Consider the following 14,792-nt stretch of genomic DNA (forward strand, 5'->3'; position numbering starts at 1 on the left):
GCTCTGCTTCGATGTATGCACTCCTATAGCTGTCTCGACGTTCCTTCCCCATCATCATTACATAATAATCCTCCCATTCCTTTGGCTGTGGTCCCCAAGTTTACATTGAATAAGATCTCCACAGTTGTAAATAAGAGAGAATTTTGCATTTATTTCAATCATGATTACAATTTTAACAGTGAATAAACCAACATAAATACATCACAATAAATCCTGTTCATTCTTCTTCTGTGCACCCATAAATGAACTGTATTCTCACTCACAACCAGCAACAATGTGCATACAAGCTATTCATAATGACTTGGGTTAGACAATAAGGACACATACACACGTCTATATGGCAGATCACACATGTTAAATGACTATAAATTATACTTAGAGGTGAGCAAATGTATGCAATATGCCGTTTTCTGACTGATGGTGTAAAAACGTCTGGCGTTTCCCCCCCAATACATTCGGTTATTAAACAAGGCTACATACAGTACAAAATATTCAGGAAAGGAAAATTCTTTGATGGGTTTTACATGCATTTTTAGATTATGCAATAAAAGCACAGCCCTTCAAGTAGCCCCAACTTAAAATACAATAATCAAAGCCCTATATTAGTAACTTAAAAACAAAAAGAAAAAACCTTTGTCTATTTAAGAGTTCACAAACCATAACTTTCAAAGTTAAAACTGAGGATTGTAAAGGAATCAGTTGCAGAAATAAAATGTCAAGAACAGTTTTGAGTGTATAATTTAAGGATCCGAGTAGACAGAAAGGTTGCTTAAAGCAACAACAACTTGTCAGGAAAAGAACTGTGAAGGAAAGAAATGTTTGATGTTGAATTGTAGGCTGATGGTGAGGTCTGCTATGCATGCCCTTAGATCTTCTGGATTTTCTCTCCGACAACAACGGGATTCGCTTTCCTGATCTTTTCCGCCGCATCGGCTTTGTAGTCAAAGGTGCAGTTGTGCATGTCTGAGTATCGGTGAACACCGCAGAACACATTTCCACATCTGCAATCGAAGCCTGGCAGAAGGACACAGAGGGGTGAAGGGTGAAACCTTGCTTGTCAATGCAATCACAATCAGAATAACTCTTTTCAGATACTGTATGTTTGTGCATACAAGGAATTTGTCTTGGTGAGGTTGGTGTATTAGACTGAAAGCAACAACAGAAACATTTTTAATTATAAATAAATATCTATTCAAAATATACTGTAAGGGTAAGCATAAAGATTCTAGAAACTATATATAGTAGGATATACAATATACAATGTACATTGTACAATATAGATTATGGAGACTGGTATAGCAGCATAGGTAGATAAATAAATGATAGCACATGTTGAAAGTATATACAGAAGGTAGTAAAATACACATTCCACAATGCACTTATGCACGTATGAATTAATTAATGCACTTGTATGAATTAATTATTGCACTTGTATTGAGAACAAAGTGTACTAACAGAGAGTGTAGCAGTATGTACATCCACAGAGCAGCATGAAATTATGCATTCACTTGTATGTGATTTGATTTGATTTGATACTGTTCTGGGCAGTGTGAGTTTGTGTGATGATCCGTCTGTGAAGGTCAAGATTTAAAATTCATGATTTGTATCCGTTACATGCCATATCAGTTTTACAGGAGTAAAATCCTTCAGTGGGCCTTATTAATAGGCCTCGCTGCCTCTGGGTCTGGGAATTAGCACATTTGGAATTGATGGTGCATGCGCTCACGTCTCTTTGTGTGCTCTGCGTTTTACCTGTGAGGCCAAGTTTCTTGCGGCAGGTCAAGCAGCGGTTCTTCTTAGCTTTGGGTTTGTCCTCAGTCTCCACTGCTACCTGGGCGGAGTCCTCTGGTACCGATGCTGAAACAGAACACAGGGGCAATCAGAAAATATCTGTTGTTCTAGATTTGGACTAAAGCGTCACATATTGAGCATCTGTCGCTACACTGCTGGTTTATGAGGATTTTGTTTTCTTATTTACTGTACCAAGCGGTTAGTTTTTTTTGGTTTTACACAAGAACTGTTAGAATTCGACCGTTTTAAACCCTATGAAAGTTGTTGACCAGGGTCCCCCAAGACCTATCCTTCGCCCACCTCATTTTTCCCTCTACACCAAATCTCTTCGCTGAAAATAGCCCAATGTTTGCCTATTACAACATTAGGGACGCTAGGGTTAAAGCGGTGAAGCACGAGCAATAATTAGGCCTATGTTACTGTATGTTTTTTTAATCCATGTTGGACTCTTAGAAGTTTTGAAGACATCATCCCAGAGCAAAGCTAGATGTCTAGATTGGGTCTTTAATTTTACTTTTAGTAACTACAGTGTAATTTGCACATTGTGACAGAATAACACTTTTATTTTGTGACCTTATATATATATATAGACATTTAGCAGTTCTATCTTTCTGTTCTAGTGCCCACATTATTATCTTGTTTTTTTGTAGACAATGAAAATATTTGTAGATGTTTGCCTTGCCTAGAACAACAGGCTCAGCAACACCACAGGATGCTGGTTTCTCCTGCCCTAGATAGGGAGAGGTCTGAGAAGACAGCTTATCATATCTCATCTGTCTCTCTGGTATAAATAACCATCCCTTTTGTCAGAGCCGCTCCAGTTAATACTGTAGAACACCATTGTACAGATGAGTGGTAATCTACACACTGAGCGTAATACTGCTGGCCATTCAGTGCAACATAGTTACTGATGGCTGATATGCCTGAGAAAATCCTGAATCCAAAAATCTCAACAATAAGGTAACCTTGATAATACTAGATAACACGCAACCTATACATATATCCTTCAAAGTTATTTTTAAAGGTTTGATATGAAAAGATTATCAATATCAAGTCTAATCTTTTCATATAAAATTCTGTGTAGGAGGGGGGTGGAGTTCAAAATATTGTTGCTGGCTGGGCGTTCCAACGAACACAAATGGCCGTCTTCACAGATGGGAAGCCAGTGAAACAGCCCAAAACATACACCCCTGCGGCCTGCCAAACAATAAGTAAGTAGTAAACCAACTGTACCCGAGCCATGAGGCCCGGCAGGAGCCCATCTCCTGTTTCTGTAGCATGAGGCGACTTGATGTACAAGTGCATCCCCCAGCCATGATGTACCCCCAATGCGACCCTTGATGCTGATGCCAAGCAGGGATGTATTGGGATTTAACCCCGACCTCCAAATCTCAAGGCGACACTCTAACCACAAGGCCGCTGAGATGGTGGCCAAACTATACCCCGAAGTAATAGAAGGGTAGCCTGTTTTATACCCTGGGGTAAATTCTAGGCTTGTCCAGTTTATACCCCGGGGTATAAAACAGGCATAATTATTTTAGTAATATCTTATTAAGCAATACCTCTCTAAGGGTAAAGTCACACCTAACTTTGATTCTGTCTATGTGGCTGTCTTTTTGCGATGGTTTTCAATGGGAACGGAGCATTTGTTGCCATTGCGCGGCTTTCCGTATGAAAGAAGTCACATAGGCAGACACAAAGTTAGGTGTGACTGTAGCCTTATCCAAATTATACCCTGCCCTCTTGTATATTCATAAATAAATCTGTATTTCAATGTCCTGAGTTTTTTCCCCCCATCATAATTTATATACTTTGGGCTAGAACAGATATCTCTCCTGTCAAAAGGGCATATTTATTCCTCTCTAGTCCAGATTATACCTCCTTGTGTTTTTCATACTCTGTGAATATACTGGATTTAGTGTTAAGTATTACCTCTCTAGTCCATAATATACCCATGTGTTTTTATAAATAAAGCAACTTCACCCGAGTTCTGGGTGTGATTTATTTCAGCTCAAAGAGAGACTGCATGTTTCTATGTCAGTGTGACCATGCCCTCTCTCAGGAAATTCACCACAGCAGAGGAGGTTGCACAGTAACATGACTGACTGACAGACAGACAGACAGACAGACAGACAGACAGACAGACAGACAGACAGATGAGAACTTGAGCCGTACTCTGTAACTCCTCGGTTTTCACGCTGACTTTAGCTTCTGAGGTGCTCTCCTCTTTCGTTATAGTTGCCAAGTCCGTTACATCACTGAAAAACACATTAAAAGAACGATACACTGTGTTGAATAAATACAAACATTGAATAATTATAACATTGATTAATTACAATCAAGAGGTGGAGTGAACACGATATTTGGGCAAGTAGAACATGTCCTGTACTTGGCCTGATGGGCAAGTGTTTTTTGAGACATTAGTGTTAACCTCTGATGTGGTTAAAAATAACAATCGTCGGGAGATGTAGATGAGGGCTAAACCATAAAGGCATTTCTAAGCTTTGACACAAATGAGACAGGGATTGCACAAAGCCTGATGCAAACCCACATTAAGACAGCAGTCCTATTAGCATTATACACTAAGCAGAAATTGTCAGAGGGAGCCATTTGTTTTTCAGCCTTTATTCATGGAGAAATGTTAACACAATCCACCCAATTAGCCAGTTTGCTCCTATCACTTGGCTGCCATCTACCAGCTAAATCCTTTCTCATAATTTACTGGAAAGTTGTCAAAAGTGTACTTACAGAAGCACTAATACTCCATTGCTCATCATGCACATAGCAAACTCATATTAGTTGTTATGTTAAATAATACTAGTATGCATATAAATCATGTCAGATAAAGTTCAATCTTGCCAGTAGAAAACAAAGACATCTAATGAACATCTGTCTCTTTCTTTCAAAGACCAAAAACTACATGAATGGATGGCTCAGTACTCAGGACTTTTGTCTAAATTGGTAATTTATCAAAAGTGGAAGTGTATTAGAGTTTCTTTTACAGGAATGTTGCCAATCTTCTGTATCAAAACTGAACCTATCATGCATGGCAACAGCCAACATACAACCTTTCTTCTTCCTGTTTATTGTGTGTGAAGAAAGGCATCATACCCATTATCTCCGCTTCCACTGACAGCCACTTCTAACACACAATTTAGCAAGGAAGAAATGTCATGCCAATGTTCACACACATACAGGCCTCAGGCTACATGACGTCACACACTACAAAGATACAAAATAGACACACACACGACACATACAAACAAAGCGTTCTGGTGGGGAGGCACAAAAGGGCATGGTGCAACTTCCTGGGATAGTGGAACAGTGCCATTTGACACACTTCTCCAAAGGTGGAAGTTTGGCTCAAACAACTGTCCAACACAGTAAACTCCTCAGCACTAATTTATCCATGGGTAACTCAGAGTGTACTAATGTAACCAAGTGGACCAGCAAGGGATCACCCATTGGTACATTCACAAGTTAAATTAACACTGAGGATTTTACTGGAGTAAGGCGACTGGGTTAGAGCAAGTCTAAATGACTTAGCATAAATGAAGGGCATGTGGGAAGACTTTGGTACCTGTTATGTTCAGATGTTGTTTCCTTGAGTGAGGTGGCTGTTGTCACAGGTACAGTAGACGTCTCAGAGCACTGTGCTAGGAGAGACTCTCCAATACTGCTGACCGTAGTTGAGGACTCTGAAACAAACCAGAACACATCTCAACCCTCTATCCACTAGCACACATTGAGGGCACCATTTTCACGACACTAATTAAGGTCTTAACTTGCGCCGTGTGGGTGTGTCCAGTGCAATGTTTTAGACTACGCTAAAATGTCCGTTGTGCTAAAACTTTGCTGAATGAGTTAGTCCTGGGTGTGTCTTGGGCATTACATTAATAAAACCAATCAGCGTGTCAGGTGCCATGACCTTTAAGAACAGGTTGCACCCTGTGCGAGGCACAGTGCTATCGTGGCAATATTAAAAGAGCACAGAGTGCTTTCCTAGCAACAAAACCAATGTCCTGAATGAAGTGATAATGTGATATAATGATGTCAGGGGACACGGGGGCAACATTGAAATGAGAGAAATTCAAACTCGAGTGCATGGCTGTTACTGCGGTCAAAATTACTGTACCCCAATCGTCTCATGTCTAACAGACATATGTTTTGTTTGGTCAAGTAGTAAGTTGAACATAGTAATCAAACATAAGACACGACAAAACAAAACAAGTACTGAGTGTGAAGTTGAATGTACGGGTGCATGAGTTTGTGTGTGTGTGTGTGTGTGTGTGTGTGTGTGTGTGTGTGTGTGTGTGTGTGTGTGTGTGTGTGTGTGTGTGTGTGTGTGTGTGTGGGGGGGAGAACTGGCTATGAGTGGTACGGCTGAAGGGAGGATGGAGATTATTGGATTGTCGTGCAATGTAGTATTAAGTGCATGAACTTGCAAATTGGTCACAAAATATAATTTGGAATGGTGTAGGAAGCATACCTGTGTGATATATTGATATATCAGTTTAATATTCACATCCAAGCATGAGACATTGGGAGCGTGCTCTGTGTCGTATGCAATAAGGAATGCCAGGAGGATGGATTCTATTCTACTGTACATGACGAGAAGCAGATATAAGCTAAAGAGATAAAGATATAGATAGATATAGTTATTTTTTTTTAATATATGTTAACTCATTCAGTGCCACATGACGTCTAAGACGTCATGGCCTCTGAGCGCCCTGAGCGCCACGTGACATCTAAGACGTCATGAAAAAAGAATATATATATATATATATATATTTTATTTTTTTTTGGAAAAAAAAATCAGAACCCAAGATATGATGATTTGAAGATTTGCTGCTCCATTCACTTCTTGTTTAACTTCTTACTGAAAAAGGCTGTATCTCAGCTCCTAAGCACTTTTTTTTTACAAAAACATTTTGGCTGTGGCACTCAGAACCAAACTGTCATAAATAAGAATGGCACTGAATGAGTTAATTGGTTGAGCACATGGTTTGGTTTCTCTAAAGTATTTGGCCAGTAAAGGTGACTGATGACTAGCTGTGACACCTGTTGCGTGTGTCCCCTGTTGACACCGATATGACAAGTCAAATATTAAGACAACAAGGCATAGTGCATGTTATTCCTGCTCTCTCACCTGGTGGACTAACTCGCCCACTGCTGTTCTGTCTCTGGAGAAAATCTTTGTAGCACATGGAGCACATGCCATTGTTCCGTGGGTTCCCATAGAAACCACAGCCGGTCGTACAGACCAGGGGTCCTTGGCTCTGGTTGGTCTCTTGGGCCATATCCCTCCTGTGGAAGAACAACAGAGCAAGGTGGGGAAAGGTCAATATCAAATTCACACGACTAGATAAGACACTCAGATAGACCTTTAATGATCCCACGGGGGAAACTTCAGTTGCGAAAAGGCTGTACAGCAGTAAGAAACACAGGGCAGGTACAGAAGAAAAGGGGAAATACAGCTATGGGTACCAACAAGATACAAATAATAAAGATGCTAAAGGGGCTGCCCACTATTCTGACGTCCCAATAGTCAAAAATCAATTTTTTTTTAGGTATTGTGAGGGGTCAAAATTCAGTTCTAAGTAGGAAGACCAAATATAAATTGCCAGGTATCAGGAAAAGTACCCATAAAATAAATACAATCGGAATTTCATTTAATGGTCCAGTGTTTCCTATAAATAAAACGTATACGTTTAACTGTTACTGCTTTCCATTGTGTTGTCATGATGGAATAAACATATGAAATGTTACTATTCATTTCATTTCTTAAAAGTTCACAATTACTGATGTGTTTAGTATGTTCAGTGATGATTAGTTTACATTTTTATATTCAGGACAAAAGGTTTCAGTATTGGCTCTATCGCAGTTACTACTAATATACACATTTTGCATTATCTATACGGTAAGACTGTAGATTAAAGGACACTATAACTCTTGAACTGTATAGGCCAAAACGTGAATCTGCCTGTTACAGCGCCACCATGAGGCTGATTTGAAAAATGTAGGTTGGCATTTCTTCCTTGGCCTAGTGGGGATATGTGTACAAAGTTTCACGGAAATCGGAGGCTGCGTTCATGACTATTTACCACTGGACAGAATGCCCCCGCCCCCCCCAGTTAAAAATCACTAAAATCACTATAACGATAGAAAGCAATACATGATTTTTTTTGAACACTCATCTTTTAATCATTATCATTACAAACTAATAAAATAACCCTTGTTGTAAAAAAAGAAATCCTTTAAGGTCAGGTCTATAATGCATTATACTGTAAGCACATTTATAATGCGCTTATAAGGCATTATAACACTTGTTCTAAATGTTTATAATTATGCATAACAACTTATACCAAGGTTTATGACGTATTGTAAGCGCTGGTCATAATGCATTATAAGCTCAGTGGAACAGCACATTATAACTACCATATCTTAGTCAGTTATGAAGTGTCTTTGTTACAAGTTGTTATGCATAATTATAAACATTTAGAACGAGTGTTATGGAGCCTTATAAGTGCATTATAATGCATTATAAATGTGATTATAATGCATAATAGATCCGACCTTTAAGTAAAGTGTTGCCGTGAATACCTCAGTTAACACTTAAAAGAAGGACGATATTTTTGTTATCTAAACATGCTCTTTTTTTTAACCATTATGGAACCAAAATGAACTGCACTCTGGGTGGGGGATCATCTTTTTTCATCCCTTACAATACCATGATGTAGCCTACTTGCAAAGCAGCCAAAGGTTTTGGCTTCTGCCTTCCTCAGTAGCTGCATTAATTATGTATCCTAATAAATGAACCCAACTCTTGCTCTGCCAAGTACTTGGCCTTTCTCACTTCTGCTTCTCTGGACTAGTCTACAGAATGGAAAATATGAAATTCAGCTTATTGACAGACAGGCCTTGTGCGTTTCCTCCTAATGTGTCACTTAAGACTTACTTCAGCTTCTTGGGACCAAAGTGTTAGGCTGCAAAGGGCCTGTATAATGTACTAGGCCCAGCTAGGTTCATATAACAAGTGAGCCTAACTTGACCATCCCTCTTTGATCATGTATCTCTCTGTGGTTGTTACCAATTAGACACTACCACCGAAGCAGTCAAAGACAAATGAAATTTGAGGCTGCTGGTATATATTGTGCCTCCTCCTACAAATATAATACTGGTCTGTTGGGTGATGTAACAGTGGATTTGTTAAGAAGGACATCTGGTGCTGCTTTTTACAGGCATTTTCTCCATGAGAGCCTGGGGAGAGTGCAGGAGGGCCAATTCTAGTGTGCCGGTGTTTGATTATAGACCTACCGGTACTATGCTTATTCTGTATGTATTAAAAAACAGAGCCTAACAGTCAGTCTACATCTAGTAGGTTACATAGAACAGTCACATGGAAACATGAGTGTTCAATAGTTAATAAAGTGACTTCATACAGTTTCATAATGGTTATCAGTGTCTCTTCAATGCTCTCTAAAAGGAACTAGTCTACCTGTTCAGGGTCTACCTGGTAGACCCTGAACAGGCCCTGAATCCATTCATTGATTTCCAACACCACTTGTGGATCCAGTGAGTTACCCTGCTACTGGCGGTCAAGAACTTTTTTTATATTCAAGAATTAAATTAACACTCAATATATATGAGAAACCCAGAAGCTCTTGTAACAAAGTGAGAGCATTGGAATTATCAAGGGTCTGAGCATGAAACCCTGGCGTAATTCTGAGCTAGAGCTTCCACTTTAACTGGGTTAGCCCAATCCAGTCTTAATCTGGAATATCTGTAATCTGGTGTAAGGCCTATATAGACACAGAAAGTTAATATGGCAGCCTGAGCCTATGCATTGCTTTGCTGCCTGAGGCCCAACATTACTGTGTTCCTATTGTCTCACTGTTGCTAAACTCCTTCCCTGATGAAGAGTTCTCACAGGCTATGTATAATTACCTCAGTGAATTCTCAACCTGTGTGCGATATTATGTACAGCAAAGCAGAAGCCTATGGCTTCCCACAGTGATACATAATGCCTCAATTAAAGGGCAGTGGCTCCAAAGATCAGAAAGCAAACATGATGATATCCATTCTCAAGGCTGGTGTATAACAACAACTTCACAACAAGCATTATGTCAAAGCCACTTGGAATTGAAGGTACGGTTTGGTATCAGAGGAATGCTATCGTTCTTTATGTTGGCTCTTGCTCTTGTCTATGTAGAATAACTCAACATCAATCTAGTTTAAAACAATGACAGACTTGCCTCAACAGGACCACAACGCAAAACAAGCCATGTGACTTTTAAGACACTTCTTTTAACTATGAAGCTTCAAGAGGTTGTGGTAATGATCAAATGACTTCATATATAGCTACTAGCCTACTTGTTTTCAAAACAGCCAATAAAGCCATGTGACTACATAGGAGCTTCACAACTTGAAGAAAGAGTGTACTATTACAAAGATAACATACCTGTAGATTGTTCTTGGTACATTAGTACAAGACATAAAGCTCACGATGTGCTTAGCCTTACAGTAGTAGTAAGTACATTTATAGGGCTGAAGGGGTTAATGTATGTTTTGTAACAATAATCAAAATCTAGAAGTAACTAGTAACTTAAGTTTTCAAATACTTGTAGTGGAGTAAAAAGTAGAATATTTGTCTCTGAGTACTTGAGTAAATATACTTAGTTTCTTTCCACCACTGTTTAACCAGCTATTGGTGACTTGTTAAAACAATATAAAATGGCTGTAAGAAAGGTACAGCCAATTGATATTGATATACAAACTAATTTAGCTAAACTCCACACCCTTGTGGGTGACTCTAAACGGATTGTAATAGAATTTCCATACCAAAAACTATTGCTACATCAAACAGTAGTACACAGTGATTCCAAAACAATTTAGGAAACAATCTTGCCAGATGTTTTCAAACAATATTCATAGATTTTGCATACCGTCACAATGAATGAATGCCAACACCAAACAAGCAACCTCAATTTTCCTCCTAAAGCAGGGGTTCTCAACTTGTGGGTGAGGACCACCAGGGGGTCCCTACATGATTTTTGGGGGGTCCCCAGATGACAATTTAAGGACTTTTAAGACCTTTTTTAATACCTAAAGAAAGAAACGAAAAAAGACCATTCCTTCATCCAAAGTAATCAACAAACTATACTCTCAAATACTATAAAAACTGGTCAAACAAAATAAGACAGAGGTGCAAATTGTGAAAATAGCCAAACTACAACCTTGTAGATCTGCTCTGAGTCCAACTGTAATGCCTCAACTCAAATATGATTATTTGGGGGGGGGGGGGGGGGGGGGGGGGGGTCATGGCCTGAAAAGGTTGAGAACCACTATCCTATAGCACACTAACTAATGCTGATGATACATGAGGCTACCATCAATATTTAAATTACTTTGAAACTGATGTTTCAACATAATTATCCTACAATGCAATCCCAGGCAGCAGCACCCCCCCCTCTACCCCACACACATCATTTCATTTCCTGCTTCCAACAGACCCTTTTGTTCTGATAAAAGCATTATCATTCTGAAAGAATAAGTTCGAGTCATTGGCGACAAACAACGCAGACGTTCCGCAGAACAGATGTCTACACGTGTTGTCTCTTTATAGTCATTAAACTCGAGTAGTTGTTCGACAAACCTCAATAATCGTCCCAAATCCCCTCACCGCTCCTCGATCTCTCTCTCTCTTTCTCTCTCTCTGCGTTTCCACACACAGTCAGATAGCAGTGTTGCCAGATTTTGCGAGAGAAACAAGCAGAACCAGGTGTAGGAAAACAAGCCCAAAAGAAGCAACTTATTAGGCCACATGAGCACTTTTAAACCTATATGCAAATAGCCAATCTGCAAGCTCACAACGCGTTGTGAGCTTGTACATCTGCTATTTTCAAAAACTCTTGCAATAAAATGTGGACTATTTGGAATATAACTTTTTTTTAAACATTCAAAACAACATGCTTCCAGGCACAAAACATTTTCATGAAAATATTTGAGAACCACTGGTTTAAATATATGTATATATTTGGAAGCAAGCCTAAATAAGCAAGTACACTTTAGAAACAAGACCAAAAAACTGCAACCCGCAACTACCAATATTTACAAGCAACTTTACAGAAAAATAAGCCAAAAGTCGCTTATAATAAGCGGACATGGCAACACTGTTCCACACACAGATAGCGAATCCCAATCTAAAAAACCTCATAGTTGCGCGCCAGCATCTCGCGCGAAAATGACTGATCTACAAGCTCAAGAGGATACACATCGCGACCAGTTGTGAGCTTGTAGATCTGCCGTTTTTGCAGCACGACACTGCCACGCAACTATATGCAGGGCGTGATAACACACACGCCCGCTGTTATTGGCTTAGCTCCTGAGAAAGCCACGTCCATGTCAACGCACTCATTGGCCAGACGGGACGTCAGTCATTGTTGCTCGTTGCCGTAACGCCGTTAGTAAACAGCTGGTTGGGGGAAGGGGGGAAGGTACTGCACGCTGACAGCTGAGAGATGTAGTGTTGCCATGTCCGCTTATAAGCGACGTTGGGTTTGTTTTTCTGTGAAGTCGCTTGTAAATATTGGTTAGTTGTTGGTTGCGTGTTTTTTGGGCTTGTTTCTAAGGTGTTGTGGCTTATTTTGGCTTGTTTCCTAATGTTGTTTAAACCCAGTGGTTCTCAAACATTTTCATTAAGGACCCCCAAATTAATATGTATTTGTAGACCCAACCTTCTGAAAATATTTTGTCAGAGACCGTCCCTCATACAAGATTTTATTTTATTTTAAAACATTCCTAAATTTCCCTTTTTTCAATATTTTTCTTTGAAAATAGCAGATCTACAAGCTCACAACTTGTCGCGATGTGAGGCGTTGTGAGCTTGTAGATCTGCTAGGCTTCTTTTAGGCTTGTTTTCATAGACCTGGTTGCTTATTTCTCTCGCACAATTTGGCAACATTGCAGCTGAGACGAAAACAACATTATGGTATTTGGGTGCGTTCGGATATTGCGCACCGGAGCGCACTCGCCTATTAGTTTGTATTGGCCAGTGCGCTCAGTGCTGTATTTCCGAACGCACCCTTAGTTAGCTAGCCAAGTAACGTTCATATAAGAGCGTAACGTTAGCTATAGTGACAAAACTGACAATATTGTGTTGTTTTAAACATTTTGACTTGCAGCTAACGTACTTTCTACGCTGTTTATGCTAGCTATATTTACTGGCGACAATTGGATAGTGGTGTAAAGTAACGAAGTACATTTACTCAAGTACAATGTTTTGGTATTTTTTACTTTACTGGAGTATTTCCAGTTTTCAGTATTTTTACTTTTACTCCACTCTCAGAGGCAAATATTGTACTTTTTACTCCACTACAATCATTTGAAAACTTTAGTTACTTAGTTGTAGATTTGGATTGTTATTACAAATTAAAACATATTAACCATTCCAGCCCATTTCGGTCATTTTAAAATAGCCGATCTACAAGCTCACAATGCGTTGCAATGCGATGCATTGTGAGCTTGTAGATAGCTATTTTCAAAATATTTGTATGCATTTTATTATACATTTGAAAACTTGTGAAATGGGACATTCTGCATAATGAATACTTTCTACTTTTGGTACTTTGTAAGTTCATTTTGATGCTAATACTTTTGTACTTTAAAAAAAATAAAGTATTTCTGCATTGCATTATTGATACTTTTACTTATAAGTAAAAAATGTGAGAACTTTTTCCACCACTGAAGATACCTAACACATGAACTCTGAACAACACTTATCTACTGCTGACTGTACTCACTGTCCAGTCAGTGTGGAGCTTATCACTCTTGTCCTCTTCTTTCACTCAACTATCAGTCTTAGACTTCTGGATGGGCGTCTCAAAGATAGTTGGCTGATCTACTTGGTCAGAGAGAATCAGGCCAGATATTTAATGCTTGGCCCTTTCTCAGTGTCTTTCTAACCTCTGTGTTTGGAGTATTTTGTCTGTAGCAACTAGCAAGTGCTTTTCGCTCGGATTGACCCTAGTCCCTCACCGTACAGCTCAGTGTTGCCATATCCGCTTATTATAAGCGACTTTGGGCTTGTTTTTCTGTAATGTTGCTTGTGTTTGATTGAATACTTAATTAGCAGTTTGCAAAAAAGAAAAGCACAGGAAATTACATTATGTAAATATTGGTAGTTGCAGGGTTGCGTTTTTTTGGTCTCGTTTCTAAAGTTTGATTGATTGATTGATGTACTTTATTTAGTAAGACATGAGAACAGTACATGACAGTACATGGAAGTATTTCAATTCACAATACAAGTGTAGTTGCTTATTGTCTCCGCCAGGCCGAAGGCATGGCGAGAGAGTATGTTTTACCCCTTGTCCGTCCGTGTGTGTGCGTGTGTGTGTGTGTGTGTGTGTGTGTGTGTGTGTGTGTGTGTGTGTGTGTGTGTGTGTGTGTGTGTGTGTGTGTGTGTGTGTCCGTCTGTCACCAGCTAATCTCCGGCACCGTTGGCCCGGTCGCTCCGAAACTGTGCACACACACTCCCTGGATGCCAATTCAGAACCTCTGGCCCAAATCTTTCACATGGGCCTGTTATAGCGCCACCAGGAGGCCGATTTGTGCAAAACACATTTTTTTAATATTACTCCTACAAATTTTATCCAAACGTCATGCAAATCGGTACACAGTATTACTATAGTCATGTGATCAACACGGATCTGTCCGATTTCCCATATTCCATCCTCATTGCCTAAGGTTGGCTTCCAAAGTTTGCAGGATTGGTCCGTTTTGAACAAAAAGCCTCAAAGTATACACACAGCTTGGGATTTCCGTGAAATTTCACACGCACATTCCCACTAGGCCGAGGAAGAAATGCCACCCTTCTCACATTGGCCTGTTATAGCGCCACCAGCAGGTCTAATTTAGCAAAACACATTTTTGGAACAAAATGCCTCAAATCATGAATGCAGTGTCAATGCAAGAATAAATGGCACGGTTGGCACCCTTTTCAC

The 14,792-nt window shown here is 39.6% G+C and overlaps 1 protein-coding gene across 1 annotated transcript; it reads right to left on the reverse strand.

The window, feature by feature from the left end:
* Positions 1 to 124: 124 nt before the first annotated feature.
* On the reverse strand, positions 125 to 11,518 carry zfand6 (zinc finger, AN1-type domain 6). The gene is made up of 6 exons (XM_080428427.1): positions 11,447 to 11,518; positions 6,941 to 7,098; positions 5,372 to 5,489; positions 3,967 to 4,049; positions 1,753 to 1,857; positions 125 to 1,014 (listed from the first exon to the last, which is right to left on the reverse strand). Exons 2-6 carry the CDS (start codon positions 7,089 to 7,091, stop codon positions 866 to 868), a joined length of 606 nt encoding a protein of 201 aa, XP_080284553.1. The 5' UTR covers positions 7,092 to 7,098; positions 11,447 to 11,518; the 3' UTR covers positions 125 to 865.
* Positions 11,519 to 14,792: the final 3,274 nt, after the last annotated feature.

This window comes from Gymnoscopelus braueri (assembly GCF_963280865.1).
Source record: "Gymnoscopelus braueri genome assembly, chromosome: 1".
In the NCBI taxonomy this organism is placed as follows: domain Eukaryota; kingdom Metazoa; phylum Chordata; class Actinopteri; order Myctophiformes; family Myctophidae; genus Gymnoscopelus; species Gymnoscopelus braueri.

What these genes read in the sequence shown, in the direction of transcription:
- zfand6 (XM_080428427.1), bottom strand. Translation starts at nt 7,091, where the DNA reads ATGGCCCAAGAGACCAACCAGAGCCAAGGACCCCTGGTCTGTACGACC. An exon ending in TGGGCGAGTTAGTCCACCAG is followed by an intron (nt 5,490 to 6,940) that starts GTGAGAGAGCAG and finishes GGTTTGTTTCAG; the next exon opens with AGTCCTCAACTACGGTCAGC. An exon ending in ACAACATCTGAACATAACAG is followed by an intron (nt 4,050 to 5,371) that starts GTACCAAAGTCT and finishes TGTGTTTTTCAG; the next exon opens with TGATGTAACGGACTTGGCAA.